This window comes from Dromiciops gliroides, chromosome 1, assembly GCF_019393635.1.
Source record: "Dromiciops gliroides isolate mDroGli1 chromosome 1, mDroGli1.pri, whole genome shotgun sequence".
In the NCBI taxonomy this organism is placed as follows: Eukaryota; Metazoa; Chordata; class Mammalia; order Microbiotheria; family Microbiotheriidae; genus Dromiciops; species Dromiciops gliroides.
In genome coordinates, this window is record NC_057861.1 from 115262600 (window position 1) to 115279538 (window position 16939).

At 37.6% G+C, this 16939-nt stretch overlaps 1 protein-coding gene across 3 annotated transcripts in view; it reads left to right on the top strand.

Moving 5' to 3' along the window:
- The window catches only part of ENPP2 (ectonucleotide pyrophosphatase/phosphodiesterase 2), a 176983-nt gene that overhangs the window by 93461 nt on the left and 66583 nt on the right, over positions 1-16939 (top strand). For all 3 annotated transcript variants that reach the window (XM_043967723.1, XM_043967717.1, XM_043967713.1), the window contains exons 9-11: positions 2135-2190; positions 8699-8764; positions 9413-9485. In XM_043967723.1, coding sequence (XP_043823658.1) covers positions 2135-2190; positions 8699-8764; positions 9413-9485 — 195 coding nt within the window. The remainder of the gene's footprint in view (positions 1-2134; positions 2191-8698; positions 8765-9412; positions 9486-16939) is intronic.

The window sequence follows — 16939 nt, forward strand, 5'->3', positions numbered from 1 at the left end:
TATAGTAGGGATTCCTTTATGGATGAATCTGAAAAGTTGGACACGGAGGTTCCTTTTACTTCTCAAATCCTATGATTACATAACACCCTGTCATTCCTGGAAAGAGTTAATGATTCTGCAAAGAAGACTGAAAAGGAATATTGTTAGGAAGGTAGATGTAGAAACAGGAGAGAATAGTTTTGGGGAAACCAAAGAAGCATCAAGGAGGCATAATGGCCAAGAGTATCAGACTTGGACAGACATCACAAAGGATGGAGTGTGAGAAAAGACCTTAGCATTTAAGAGGTATTAATAATAGCATAGAATAGAACCTTCTCACTATCCCTATTCAGCTTAGCGCAGTGCCTGGCACATAGTAAACACTTGACACTTACTAGCAAGTCACAACCCCAATTGCCTCACCAAAAAAAATATACAATGGAGTTAGAGGACACTGACTCTTCCACTTACATATGTGACCGTGAGTAGATCAGTCACTTCATTTCTCTAGGCTTCAGTTTCCTCCTCTGTAAATGAGTGGGTTAAACTAGATGGTGTCTGAGGTCCATGTCAGCTCTAAATCTGTGATTGATAGTGATGCTTTTTTTTTCTTTTTTCTTTTTTTTTTAGTGAGGCAATTGGGGTTAAGTGACTTGCCCAGGGTCAGACAGCTAGTAAGTGTTAAGTGTCTGAGGCCGGATTTGAACTCAGGTCCTTCTGACTCCAGGGCTGGTTCTCTATCCATTGCGCCACCTAGCTGCCCCAAGAATCTTTCTTAACCAGAAGTAGAAATATTCATTAGGCTTTTTTTTTGTTTGTTTGTTTGTTGGTTGGTTGGGCAATGAGGGTTAAGTGACTTGCCCAAGGTCACACAACTAGTAAGTGTCAAGTGTCTGAGGTTGGATTTGAACTCAGTTCCTCCCAACTCCAGGGCTGGTACTCTATCCACTGTGCCACCTAGCTGCTCCCACCCAGGCTGTTTTTTAAAGGGAACCTAAATCATAGATTTCAAACTGGAAGAGAGTTAAGAGGTTATCTAATGAAAATTTCTAGGTGACACAATGGATAAAGCACTGGGCCTGAGAAGACCTGAATTCAAATGCAACCTCGGACACTTACTGGCTGTGTGACCCTGGGTGACCTGTTTGCCTTGGTTTCCTCATCTGTAAAATGAGCTACAAACCATCCAGTACCTTTGCCAAGAAAACCCCCAATGGGGACATGAAAAGTCAGACACAGCCGAAACAACTCAACAACAATAAATGAAAACTGAAGTTTGAAAGGTTAAGCTACTTGCTTAAGGTCATATAGGTAGTGAGTGATAGAGATGACATTTGAAACCAGGTTTTCTGACTCCAGAGTTGGTGATCTTTTCATTGTGGCACACTGCCTTTTGTAAGCATGACTTGAATACGATTGGAAGTCTGACATGGGTGCCAATGTGGTGGTCTTTGAGCTTTTGAACAATCAGGGAAACCTGTATTATGATTATGGGAAAACAGATTCAGAAATTTTTTTGAAAAAAAGAAAGGAGACGAAAAAATTAAATTCCACAAACATTTAATAGACACCTACTACGTACAAGGGGCAGCTAGGTGGTAAAGTGCCTGGAGTTAGGAAAATCTGAGTCCAAATCCATCCTCAGACATGTACTACCTGTGTGACCTGGGCAAGTCACTTACCCCTGTTTGCCTCAGTTTCTTCATCTGTAAAATGAGCTGGAGAAGGAAATGGTAAATGACTTCAGTATCTTTGCCAAGAAAACCCCAAATGGGGTCATAAAGATTTGTTTGCAACTGACAAAAAACTAAACAACAGCAACAACATAAAAGGGACTGTGCTAGGAGTTGTGGATACAAAAAAAAAAGATATGCACATATCTTATTATCAAGGTGCTTATATTCTAAGAGATAAAGGCAAATTGAACTCCAAAGTACTCATTATGTGAATGCTTCAACAAAAAATGTTAATAATTTTATGGAAGTTAATCTTGAATTCATTTGCAGTGGCTACAAATTGTTAAATTTATGGAGGGGCCGTTGTGTTGGTGGGGTATATGAGAGATATGACACAATGCATCTTAATGCCTGTTTTTCCTTTGGTGTCCAAAAGTCAGAATGTGTTATATGTAAGCCTCTTATATTTTCCTCATTAGATATGGATTACAGCCACCAAGCAAGGAGTGAAAGCTGGGACATTCTTCTGGTCTGTGTAAGTGACCTTTATTTTGTGCCTAACTGTAGAATTAAATTCTGAATTCAGTTTCTTGTGATAATAATAACTAATATTAATGCAGCCCATTAAGGTATACAAAATGCTTTATCTATATTAATTTGCCAGATTCTCATGTCCACTGCAACTCAAATCTGCACTGTGGTGGTCATTGGCATCGAGAACTTTTCATTCATGGGTTTTCAATGAACCACCAAAGAGTTATTTAGGGGTTTCTTTCACTTACTCAATTCATTCATTCTTTAAAGCTAAAGTAAGTTATAAGCAAGGAGAAGTCTTCTTCCACACATCATTTTCAAAGCTTTTTTCTTTTTTTCTTTTCACTACTTACAGAGTTTTAGTAATTTCCCACCTAGGGAATGTATATTTCTCTTCCTCTCTAGTTTTTACTGTAGCTTGCATTATCATTTTCTATAAATATATTACAACATGCTTTATTTATTTTGGTCTGTGACTTCAAAACGTTTGTGTGGTCTTGGACTGCTGGGAATTCAATATAGTCGTCTGATGGTGGGGAATGCAAGATAGGAGACCAGGAAGACCTCTTTTCCAGCCCCATTTTGTCCTCTGCACTCAGCTTGGGTTTTCTTAATAAGAAAATGGAGCTAAGTCCCTTCTCCAAGAGGTGTTGGGGGAGGATTAGTAGTTAATGTTTATGAAACCATGCTAAGATGAAACATACCTAATAAAAGTGTCAACATGTTGATTTTTTTAAAGGCTCCTCAGTAAGAAAAGGAATCTGTTTCAGCTTTCATTGGGATTTTGTTCCCACTGAGATGTTCTTTCCATTTTTTTATAAACCACTTTTGCAGTCTATGCCTTAACAAAAATCTGCCTATTCCGTAATAGTAGTGTGCTGAAAGCAATCACAAATTCAGGTTAATACAGATTGGCAACACCTATATTCTCTAACTACAGGAATAAAAGTCGCTTTTTCAGTTTTGAAGAGTCAAATTGAAATTGGGTTTGGTGATTTGACTCTAAGACAGAAGTTCCCTTTAAAAGTTTTGGGTTTTTTTCCCCTAAAGTGTTCCTGAGTTGAGGAACGAGTGTGGGTATATTGGAAATGACACTGCTTAACTTAACTGGCATGTTGATCTACCAATTTAATCTTATGAACGATATATTTTTTTTAACCCTTGGCTGTAATGGATCTTTATGGGAGCCCCTTCTTCCTCTACTCTGTGCATTTGCTTGGCAAAATGGATTTATGCCAGTAACATAATTAATACAGAGAGCCCCCCACCCCCAGAAAATGTGCAAGGGTAAGGTGAAAAGACATAGTGTTTGGGTTTTGAATCTCAATGTTTTCCACCCCATTCTGGCACCTTTCAAGAGGGTAGTTGTTGTGCTCCAAAGATGCCTATGATTTTGTCTCTTTTACATTCCATGTTATTTTTCCTTTCCATTCTATTTGGTGGGAATTCTTAGAAAATTTTTTCTGTCAAAGGATTACAGTTCAGTTTAGGGATGTGGTTCTCCCAAGTGAAAACAAGAATCTAAGGAACATTTATTAAACAGTGTGGTGTTGCAGAAAAAAGTGCTGGGCCTAAGTCAGGTAAAGCCAGGGTTCAAATCCTACCTCAGAGACTTATGGACTGTATGACCTTGGACAAGTCACTCTACTGTTATCTGAGCTTTAGTTTCCTCATCTGTAAAATGAGGGAACTGGACTTGATTACTTCTAGAATCACTTCTAGCTCAAAGTCTGTGATGCCTAAAATGTATAGGGCATTACATGAAGATCTTATATCCCCATTGTTTTACGTTTTATCCTCTTCTGCATGTCACATACCACATCCACTGTATCTTCTTTGTGGTCAAGAGAAATACAGAGGATAAAAAGATAAAGCAATAAAGGCAACAGAAGAACATGCAATCTTCATTCAGCTAGTAGTAAGGAGCTAGGTTTTCATAAAGTTGGTTAACATTCTTACATATTTTTCAAATGGAAAAATCCATAGAAATGAAGCTCATACACATACTTGTGTACAGATTTAAGGGTAGTGAAGCTATAAGATATATCGATAGTTTGCAGGCAAGCTCCTAATTTTAATGGTAGGGATTGAAAGAATCTTACTAAGGTATCTAAACTGACCCTTACCTCTAGGCAGAATGGTACTAAAACAATATTTCAGGAGTTTTCTATAGGGAAGGAGGGAACTTCTTTCCCTCTATAGCCCTCTATAGCTTATTTCCCTCTTTCTTGAGTCAGGAAGTTGTCTACTGTTCTTTCATTCAACAAGCTTGGGTACCCAAGTGGTTTCTTCTTGTATTCTCTCTGTATAACTGGAGCACAGATGATCATGAATTTCTATATGAAGATAAATCCTAAATTATTTAAATTACCATCATCATCATATTTCTCATTTACATTTGTTATCTCATTTGTCCCTCACAAGTTCCCAGTAAGGGTAGCTAGTGAAAGTATTATGTCCTTAAACAGTAACTAGGGCAGCTGGGTGGCACAGTGGATAGAGTGATGGGCCTGGAATAAGGAAGACTCATCTTTGTGAGTTCAAATCCAGCCTCAGACACTTACTAGCCATGTGACCCTGGGCAAGTCATTTAACTCTGGTGGCCTCGGCTCCTTATCTATAAAATAAGCTAGAGAAGGAAATGGCATCTTGCTAAGAAAACCCCAAATGGGGTCATGAAGAGTTGGACATGACTGAAATGACTGAACCACTACCACCACCAAACAACAAAAACCAGTAGCTAGGTGGCCAGATAGTAAATGGAGTGCTGGACTTGGAGCTAGAAAGGCCTGAGTTTGAATCTTGCCTCAGAATTTTACTAGCTGTGTGACCCTGAGCAAGTCAATTAACCTCTCTAAGTATCTGTCTCCTCATCTAAAAAATGGGGATAATAATAGCACTTGCCTCACAGAGTAGTTATGAGGATCAAATCAAATCAAACCACATTTTATAATAATGGTACAAATACTATTAATCGTACCTAATCTTATTAATATTATTATTAATAACACATATGAGGAAACTAGAGATCATCAAGGTGAGGTATTTGTTCAAGGTTGGCAAACTATTAAGTAGCAGAGCCAGGATTTTAATCCATGTTCTTTTTAACTCCAAACCCAGTGCTTTCTTCTTAAAATCATCTTTCACCAGTCACTTCTCAAGATTGATCAAAATCATGGAACTTTGCAGCTAGGGAAAGCCTATTAGAACATTTAGGTCGGTGTCTGCCATTTTTTACAGATGAGAAGCTGATACCAAGTCATTATGTCATTTAGCCAAAAAGCATGGAGCTAATGTACTCTAAACAAGGCTCTGCCACTGAAGTCCCCACCTCCTCCACCACATACTGTTGCCCAATAGAATCTAGGGTACTCACTACCAGCTAAGGAGGAAGGCAAGAGAAGTTAAGTGGGTTCCCTCAAAGACAGACACTGTATCAGAGGCAGGAGGTGAACTAAGGTCTTCCTGATTCCAAGTGTCTTTCTCTATCCACTACACTACACTGCTTCAGTCTATTATGATTCTTGCCTTTTTAATAAGCTTTTTGTGGCTCTTTTGTGTCTGTTCCCCATCATAGCAGCACATCTATAGCATGTGCCAAAAGAATTAGTGCAGTTTAAACTTTTTAAAACTTATAGTATACTAATACTATTGTAAGACTTTAGTAAAATGTAGAAATATGTTTGATGTGACCATACATATACAACCTATATCAGACTGCTTTCCGTCTTGGGGAGGAGGGAGGGAAGGGAGGTGGGGGGGGAAAGAAAAATTTGGAACTAAAAATCCAGTGTAAACAAATGTTGAGAACTATCCTTATATGTAATATGTAACTGGAAAATAAAATAATAAAATAAAAAAAAACTTTAGTAAGCTTAAGCTGCACTAAGACTTTTGGGACGGCATCACCCCTTACATATTGAATATTTTGGATAATTTGGTTTATCCCTCCTTGGGCATATCATGTTGAAGATATCCTTATTGATTGTCATTCTTTAAGTTTAAGATTCTATCTCTAAACCTTCACTAAAGGAGATGTCTTTGTTCTTCAGTGGTGTGGGGATGAGTTCTGAATCTGGAGTCATAGGACATGAGTTTGAATCTTGACTCTTCTATGTGACCTTGTGCAAGTCCCTTGATGTCTCTCTTGGCCTCAGTTTCTTCTTCTGTGACATGAGGTGGCTAGACAAAGATGACCTTGAAGATCTGTTATTGCTCAAGCTCTATGATCATTTTACCTTATTTCCTTATATACTTTATTCTCAATTTCTAACATTTCATCCTATTCTCTTTTCTCACTATTTCCTATATCTTTTGCCACCCCACCAATAGGGATTTTCCACCCTTCTCCTATACTTGCAGATCCAGCATCAAAACTGTATTGCATTAAGGCAAAACAAAACAGGCATATTAAAGTATGCTTATCCTTCTGTTTGGATAAACAAAACCCTTTGAAGGTCTTTTGGTTTTGTTGGGTGTTGTGATTTTAAGCTTCTAATTGTCAGGAACCATATGTTGGGGACTATATGGGCATCTCACAAATTGTCTGAAAATATAAGAATCGTATAATTTTAGAGTTTGAAGAGAGCTTAGATATTATCTAGTCGAGTCCCATTGTTTACAATTAAATACTCTGAGAAGACCTGAGAAGTAAAATGACTTGTCTGAGATCATAAGGCTGTGCTATTCTTTCCACACGCCAATGTTCTACCCTATTAATTCGATTCTGTAATAACTCTGTTTGCAAAAGATTCTAATTTTGTCATAAAGGTATCCTTCTGGGTACATATACTATGAATATCACTTTTCTGGATCTAAAAATAGTACTAAATGCATTCAAGCTGTACATTTTATATGATTCCTTTTAACCTGTCAGAATTCATAGAGTTAAGTGTGTTACTTCTGCCTTCATTTGTGTATTTCATACCAATTTCACTAAACTGAGTAAGTAAAAGTTACAATGGAGACAGATTAAAGATTAAAATTAACCTTTGCTGGGGCAGCTAGGTGGCGCAGTGGATAGAACACCAGCCCTGGATTCAGGAGTACCTGAGTTCAAATCCGGCCTCAGACACTTAACCCTTACTAGCTGTGTGACCCTGGGCAAGTCATTTAACCCCAATTGCCTCACCAAAAAAAAAAAAAAGTAAAAAAGAAAAAAAAATTAACCTTTGCCTTTTGAAGTTAAAATTTAAAATACATAATATTCTTATTCAGATAGGGTGAATTTCTTGTGTTATGGAATTAATTACCTTGAAGACTAATCATCACTTGACTCTCTTGATCTCTAAAAAAATCCAGCATATAACACAGAAGGCCAGAGAAGGGAGTTAGAGTAGACTTGAACTTTGAGTTAAGTAATCTGTAATGGTAACAACTAGGAAGAGTAAAAGGAATTATATAACTATAATTCAAGTTTCAAAGGACTTTCTAGATCATTCAATTTAACACTGTCACTAAACAAATAAAAAATTGAAGCTCATTTTTAAAGCAAATGCAGTTAAATATTTCCTTCCTTCCTTCCTTCCTTCCTTCCTTCCTTCCTTCCTTCCTTCCTTCCTTCCTTCCTCCCTTCCTCTTCCTCCCTACCTATGTGGAACAACCAGAAAGAAATGTCATATTTTCTAGCCCTTAATACATAAAAAGGAGCCTGGGACCATTTATTGTATTTATTTATAGAATAAAATACTGACATATTAATGATATTCAATTCAACTAATCCACCATGCCCATGAGCTCCTTAACAGCAGGGCGTGTCTTTTACTGGTTTTTGTATCTCCAGGGCTTAGAACAGTACATGGCACATAGTAGGCACTTAAGAAATGCTTAATGTCTATGTGCATAAGCACTGGGGATACTAGAACAAGAAATGGATCATTCCCTTGCCTTCCATTGCTTACATTCTACTGTAGGTTCTTAAAGGTAAAGAGTTTATAACAGGATCCCAGTTTGGGCAAGGTAGCCAGTTTGGAGGAAAATTACGCTATTGTCCTCAGTATTATAGTTATAGTTACTTTCCCTATGTAGCAGAGAGTATTCTTGAAGATCTTCAAGATCTAATAGTCAAACTTTCTCACTGTAGAGATGAAACGGGGACCCAGAGAAGTCAAATATTTTTGCCTAAGCACACACAACTAGTTAATAACAGAGCTGGGTCTATCACCCAGACCTCCTCACTCCTAACCCACTGCTGTCTCTCCTATTACACACTGCCTCTCCAGACTACACGTTGATCAAGAACGTTCCCCACTTTGACCATGAATCACATTTTCCAACCTTGGTGTTCTGTGGCAGAAGTTGAGCAATGTAGAATGTGGCAAATGGAAAGATGAATTTAAACACTAATATGAAAGAGGATTTTTACTAAAGCCAAGTGAAAACAGATTGTGACAAATAAGATCAGTTAGGCCTACTGGCAACATAAAAATTCATCATATTTCAAGGTTTTTTTTTCCTTCTTTGGCAATTCAACGTTAACTAAGTGTGTTGTATATGTCTTTGAACCCTAGTGTCATCCCTCATGAACGAAGAATATTAACAATACTGCAGTGGCTTACTCTTCCAGACAATGAAAGGTAATTTTTTATCCTTCCCCATTTTTCTCTCCTTCTTGTAAATTTCCATTTTAGATTTGAATTACATAGAAAACTAGATGGAACATTAAAACAGGATTCCAGCCAATGTTTGGTATTATTAATGTCGTGTGGCTCTTAGTCTTAACCATGTCACAGGTTCCTTAAGAGGGATAGAATAGGCTTTGATTATCAAGGAACATTTAATTTCATGGATTAACATCAACTATTTATCCTATTAATTGTAACCCAGCTTAAATAAATCAGGAGCTTTGGGAAATGTACAAGCAGCACCCTAAGGGTTGAGACAATGTTAAGACTTAATTGTGACTTTAATAAAGAATTTTTATATGATACAGCTTCCATAGTCCATGTGAGTTTTCCTTGGGCCACGTACACTCTTGGATATTGCTTGGTGCCCTTCACCACATGTATTCTGATAACTTAATAACGTTATAGAGTGACTAATTGCTAAATTGTGTTGCGGGGGCAGGGAGTAGCGGGAACTGATGGAAGAAAAACTCATGAGTTTTCCATAATAGAAACAGTGGTTGGGAAGTTAATTAACCTCATTTGAGAGCTGGGTTATGAGAGGACATTTGGTATGTTTGGGGTTGGGAGACAGATTCTGATGCCCAATCTTTCTTGTAGGCCTTCTGTCTATGCCTTCTATTCTGAACAGCCAGATGCAGCTGGACACAAATATGGCCCATTTGGCCCTGAGGTTAGTATATTCATAATCTGCCTGAGAGGAACAGGTGTCACTGGATTAGTCTGTTCTCCTCTGTGATACCTGATTCAGTTCTTAGGCAAGGCCACATGGTAGATTTATAGTAATATATCTATGTTGTTGGTTTATAACCAAAAAACATTTTAAAATTACGATCACCTGGACTGAGTTTTAAAATGTCTATTGCTCATAAAGAAGTTTGGGTCAGATTATGTAGGGTCTGCTGAAAGCCACAATGTTTTAATAACTTTTTGAAAATTATTTTTCTTTATTTTTTTTGCCATTTATGAGATTTGATTTTTCATACATAATGTAAATTCATTTCCAACATATTGTATATGCTACTATGGTATTGTGAATGAAAAACCAAAAAAAGGAGTTATTAAATATTGAAACCACTTTGGGTCTTTTGGCCCACCCTATATTAATAAAAAACAGGTCTTAGAATTTATATTGTAAGAAGGGGGGAATAATCCAGTTTTGATACCTGGTATGATGCATATATTTAAATACGTGAAAGCTCTATGTTTTCTTCATTGTGGGGGAACTCCCAGTAAAGGGGCTTCCTCCAACTGCAACTCATGTATGAGAGTTGGACTTACCCGGGGTCACACGGTGTCAGGGATGGGATTTGAACACAGGTCTTCCTGGCTCTGAGCTCAGACATTATCTAATACACTATATTGCCTCTGTGTTATCATGTGTATGCTTTTTAATTTTTTTTTTTTTAGTGAGCCAATTGGGGTTAAGTGACTTGCCCAAGGTCACACAGCTAGTAAGTGTTAAGGGTCTGGGGCCGGATTTGAAGTCAGGTACTACTGACTCCAGGGCCAGTGCTCTATCCACTGCGCCACCTAGCTGCCCCCATGTGTATGCTTTTAATCCTGGGATTTAGAGTGTAAAGGAATATGAAAATGAAAAGGACACTGGGAAAATACTGTCTAGGCACTTGTTTTTAAAGATTGAGTCTTATAATAAAAAAGTATAACAATAGTTCATAGTTATATAATTAGAGGAATTTGTAATATATTGGATAGAGAGCTGACCAAGGAGCAAGGAAGGCCTAAGTTCAGATTCATCCTCTGACAAATTTTCTTTCTGACCCTGGATGATTCACTTGATGTCTCAGTAACCTGGGCTACTCTCTAAGACTGCATTTCAGAAAAGCTGTTTTACTTGCATTGGCAGAGGGAGCGTCCTTGCCACAGAGTTCCCTAAACTAGTGAAATCATAGGTTGAACACTTACCTTAGAATTAAAAAGTGCTTCATATACACAATTTCATTTGACCTTTATGATAGCCCTGTAAGGTAGATAGGGTACATATTAAACTTGTTTTATGAATGAAGAAGTTAAAATGTGGAAAATTCCAATGATTTGTCAATGGTCAAATAGCTTGTATGTGGAAAAGCTGGACTGCAACCTAGTCCTTCTGATGTAAAGTCTGGTGTGTCCACTACAATATAGCTTTCAATCTGGCATAATAAATATGTGTCAAATGCTTGCTATGTGCAAAGCACTCCCATACTTGTTGAATTGCTGGAGCAAACTTTGGATTTAGATTGAGGAGTAGAGGGTAGAGAAGGGAGGCGCTGATGAAGAATGGACAGATACCCAAACTCCTTTTTTAAAGAAGAACTTAAACTAAAGAGAGTTTTACATTAGAATTAATCTATTTGAGAGCTGTTCCATATCCCTTTCATTAGGTATCCAAGAATTTTGATTATAGACTTTCTCTTACAAGGCCTATAGATGTAATTTCAAATTCTAAGAGAAGGCCATGAGAATTTGGGGGTGGTATTTTAGTGTCAAATGATATTCTGTACTGGTATTTCAGCATAGACATTTTCTAAACACTGGATTTTGCAAATTTAACCATTTTGATGTATTTATGGTTTTTTACCCTTCTTTCATCTTTTAGGGCTGTGAGGGTTTTTTTCCTGAGAATCTAAATTTTTTCTTTCATTGCTAGTATCTTTGAAAATGTTTGTTGTTGGAGACTCGTAGATTCTCTGATATTCCATGAGAATTCCTTGAATAAAGCCAAGCTCACATTATTTAGAATAGGCATATACAACAGTACATACTGATGGTGGGAGAGTGTATTAGTATCCCCATTTTACAGATGTGGAAACAAAATGTCAAAGTGGTCAGTTGAATTAAGCATGGTTACAAGTAAGTGACATCCAAACTTCATGAATGCAGCCAGTCCAGGCTCTTTCTTCAATGGGTGCCCACCTCATTCTTATGAAGCATAGATGACAAATGAATGATTGTCATCTACATACATACAATAGGTGGCTTATTTCACCTTCTAATATTTAACTGGGTAAGCATAGTTCCTGTTGGGTTATTAGTTCTATATTTTAAGGGATAGTTCAACAAATGAAGAAGGTAGTAAAGACTTTTATAAGAAATTTATCCATGTGAAATGAAAAACTAAAACAACTCAGCAAAATCTTTCTGCTGTTAAATATGTGCTTTGGGCTCAAGATTATAGCAAATGAAAGTTGTCTTCTCCTAATATATTTTTACAATGATTACTTGGTCCATCTAAGGAATTGACGATCTGAAGGATTTTTATAAGGTAAAGTATGATTTTCTGATTTAAAATAAAGGAACAGACATGGAAAATGAATTTCAAGTTATGTCTGGTAAAACAAAACAAAACAAAACAAAAACAACACCCTGGAATACAAATTGCTTATTTGTGAAGTTCAAGTTGGCTCTTTGTTTGACTACAGGTTATCAAGGTTCTCATGAAAGAGATACTTAATTATCCTATCAAATTTAGTACTCCTGCAATAGAGTTTTGCTCCTGGTTTCACAGTGTACTGGTGAATGTTCAGACATGTGCTTGCTTTTGGATTTCTGCGATCTTTCTTTTACCTTCTGTGCTTCCTCAGTGACACTCTGGTAGGTTGCCCTTCCAGGTCGAGAGGCAGAGCTTTGGCTGGCTAGTTACTACCCTCCTCAGATGGCCTAGCGGTACTTTTGAAAGCAGGGCCAATAGTCCTCCCTTTGTCTCCACCCTCAATAACCTTAGGCTAATTCTTCTCAAGTGAGGCTAGAGAATGGCTGGTTAATGAGAACTTAGCTTTCTTCTCCCTCTAACTTTCCAAGGAGGAAACTTATGCAACTGTAATCATTGGACCAAAACCTGTTCCAACTAAAACCTGTTCTTGCTGCTCCTCTAACATGCTGTCTTGGAAAGACTCTTAGGAGTCTTCAGAATGTACAGGTCTCTTGCAAATGGCCTGGAGTCTGATGGGCAGATCTGAGCTCTTGCTGAATGTGTTTGGGAACCATGAAATGAGAAACTCCTCTTTTTCCTTCTTGCTACTCTTCTCATTGGGACTTGCCTGAAAGCTTGAAGCATTTAAAAAACCGAAGTCTGGGGCTGCGCCTTCCAAAATCTCCAACCACGAGAAGGATGAGTGGCAAACAGAATCTCCTTTTGCAACTGCTTGTCCTGAAAATGATGAATTAGCATGGCAGATCTTCCCTGCCTCCCTAGATACACTAACATTATTCTTCCCCTTTTCCCCTCTTGCATTCAAATGTCTCTGTGACCAGCCCAACCAAGAAAAATCAGCTAGACAGCCCAAAAATAAATGGCATTTCAAATTTACTTTTGTAGCACAAACAAAGCAGGGTGCCCATTTTACTTCAGTGATTAGGAGTCCCAAAGGATCAGTTAGCTATCATTGTTCTCTCAGTTCTCAAAACCAGATCTCCGCAGCTGTTCTCCACTGACTCTTCTCCCCCTTACCCCCTACCAATTCCCCAAAGGAGGTAGCTTCTGGTAGAAAATATTTAAGCAGATTATTTCCTCCAGGGGTCATAAAAAATTAAAAGCACTTAATGATTTTTGTCTTAGAATTTCTGCAATTTGTAAAGAGACATTTTGGCATATTAAAAAATGTTGTATTGCTAGCCATAGACCTATAAATTCTTCATCTAAGGATCAGATACAGAGGCCATAATAGCAGTGATATATTCTCTATCCTGTGCTTCTGATATGCTGTCCTGAGTTTATATCAAGGCTTCTTAAAGACTAAAAATGATTTTTTTTTTACCTCTATGGATAATCCACTCTTGGAATATGTTTTTTGTTGGTACTTGCCAACAAAGGTGACCATTATCATGACAGGAACCTACTAGATCCTAAAGTGGGTCTTACTCTATGTAGCCCTTAGCCTATTGGAACATAGACTTAAAGTTAGAATGGACCCCTACAGGCCATTTAGTCCAACCCTCTTAATATATAAAGGAAGCAATTGAGGCCAAGAGAAGCAAAGAAACTTATCCAAGATGATACTGGTTGTAGTAACAGAGATAACATTAGAAGCTAGGACCTTTCTCTTAAAGTCTAGTATTCTTTCCATTGCACCACAATGCTTTCCACATAGCAATAACTTTGCTATGCCTTCTCTAAAGAAGGTGGTTTCTGGTAGGAAAAATATTAAGTTGATTATTTCCTCCAGGCAGTATCAGAAATTAAAAGGGCTTACTGATTTTCTCTTAGAATTTCCCTAATTTTAAAAGAAAAATTTTGGAACTTAAAAAACCCAGCACCCAGATGAACCAGTTATTCAGATGGGATATACTCTATAACTAAGGGAACCCTTCACAGACTGTGAAATATCAGCTAATTGATATAACCAAATGAGTAATTCTTTAACTTCCCCTCTGATTTTTTCTGTAATGTTACCCTCCTTTGCTAATAGAAATCCACATGGGCGTTTATTCATAAGTTCCTTAAATTCATTTCAATTACAGAATCCCTTTAGACTCATGCTATTAGTGCAAAAGCTGCTACTCTGCCAGCAAGAACAATTTAGGGGGTTCCTCTTTGCAAGAGCCCCTAAATTGTCCCTTGTACCAACTTCCTTATCACCTAAGAAGCCTTTTTCTTTCTGGCCAAGAATCTGCTGACATCAAATGGCAAAGGGTTAGCTGTACTCTCTGCCCCTGGGGGGGTGACAGGCTTCTTCTGAGTCCAGACATCTCTCTCCGCCAGTACAGGAGAGTAGTTATGGCTCCCCTCTTACTCCGGCTAAGAGACCTAAGAGGAAGCTAACTCCTAAGAGGAGACAGGAAAGACCAGTTGCTTCTCCAAAGAAACGAAGAAGAAAAATACATAGGATGACCCATTATGCTGCGGAAGCCCGTCGAGATAAAGTAAGTTGACCTATTGTTCCAAAGCTTTATGCCAGGGAGGCCAGAGTGAAGGTTTTCCTTGGTACCTTAGAATGCTAGTACTACTTTGTGGCTGGGGAGTCTGCCCAAAGTTTTATTTAATTTTCAGGGTCCTGGGGACAGCTGGACGGCACCGGCCCTGGATTCAGGAGGACCTGAGTTCAAATCTGACCTCAGATACTTGACACTTATTAGCTGTGTGACCCTGGGCAAGTCTCTATACCCTCATTGCCCCACCCCACCCCCAAATCAGGGCCCTTCTGGCTTTCAGGGTCCAAAGAGCCTGGTACACAAGGCTATCTTCCTGCTTCAGATGGATACCATAAAAAAAAGCTTTCTTGAAGGACTTTTTGAATGCTCGTCAAGTTAGAAAAGCATGCTTCTCCCCATTACCATCTTGCTTCTATTAAATAGTTTTAGCATCTGAATAAAAAAAAACATATTCAGAAAACTATTGCTTTGAGTTGAAGCATTTCAAAATTTGCCCCAACTTAGATCCTGTGACAAAAGGAACTTTCTAAGTTTTCTTTCCAAAGAAAATTGTTACTTGCTCAGTCTTAAATAATGGCATCCTTTTAACAGGGAGTGAAGGAGGAAGAAACCAAGGGTAGTTTGACCTCAAAAGGAGAAAACTCCGTAAAACAGTTGACTTAAATAATTTCACAACTTTGTAACCAAACACACATTCAGGTTAGAACCTGAAGGCTAGAGGCAGCAATAAAGAATAATCAAGAGAGGGTATTGTTGGTGTAATCTTGCATTGATGGGCAATATCTACATTGCCAGAACATTCAAAATAACCCAAAGGTTCATTTTCTTCTTTTTGTACATGAAACCTCAAACTTCTTGTGAGTTAGTATATCATAAAAAGCAAAGTCAAAACTTAGACCTGTTTACCTAGGTCTGTATTCTTGGCACTCTTTGGAGGGAAGAATTCTTAATTTACTGATGGCAGCAACAGTGAGTTGACAAACTCTTTATATTTAGTTCCTTTTTCTTTAGACAACAATTTTAAGCAGGGTTTTGTCAGAAGGACACTATCAGTCAGCACATCTGGGAGTAGCTGGAGTTCTTTCCTCAGGTTTCTGGTTGAAACTTTCAGTGACATTTACTTTGAAAGAGAATTTCAGACACTGAATCCCATCTTGAAGGATTAAATCTTCCCACTGGAATAGGAGGTCTTAATTCATCTAAGGAGATACTAATAGAATGTAGCTTTTAGATAATTATCAAGTAAGCATATTATTTGAATGAGAATTATATCCGTGATGTCTTGTGATATTCCAAAAGTTGTATAAGTGTAGCTAAATAATAAAATTTGTAAAATATACTATCATATACATGTTTGAGAAGTTGTCTGGAAACCATCTTATTTAATAGTTGAAACTGAAAGAAGCCAGACCTGTGTGCATACAGATTCAAACTTTTAAGGGAAGCAATAGGATAAGGGATCAGATTGAGGTCCTTTTCGTCCGGAAACATTCTTCAAAAAAGTGGACTTTGAGTTTTCTTCTTTTCTTCAATAGGATGAACCAAAAAAACCATATAAAACAAACCAATAATTTACCTTTGCTTAAAACTGCTCATAAAGTCATAGATTTGGAGCCGGAAGGGACGTTAGAAGTCATTTAGTGTAATTCCTTCATTTTAGAGTCATCTGTAAAGAGAAACCCAGAGAGTTAAGTGCCTAATTCAGAGTTGGCTTTCCTTGACTCTTATGTCCAGTGTGCTATCAACTACACCATGACTCTTCAGGGACACATTTTATTTTCAAAATAAAGCAGAAAGAATTAGCATGTTAAAATGATTATATGTATTTTTAGGAAATCTTCCACTGTTGGTATTCACTGAATTTCTTTTCTTTTCATGAAAATGATATCAAAGATCTTTGGAAAATTGAATGGATCCCATTGTATTGATGATGTCCTACTATGTACCATGTGCTGTCCTTGGTGCTGAAACATCCTTAAAAAACCAACCCTTAATCTTCTCTTTTGTTGATCATCTTGTTTTTCCTGGTTCCTATCTCTCATGGTCCCTTGGGAGCTTCAAATGTTTAGCTATTTCTGTTCATCCTTAAATGATATTTTTTAAACTCTCCTTTAAAAAAAAACAAGAGCCAGTACATCTTTAAAAACAAAAATTTCCTCCTTATTAGTAATTCATATATATATATATGTGTGTGTGTGTGTGTATTTTCATATACACAAATACATATATATGAGTTAGCATGAAGTGTTCAGCATA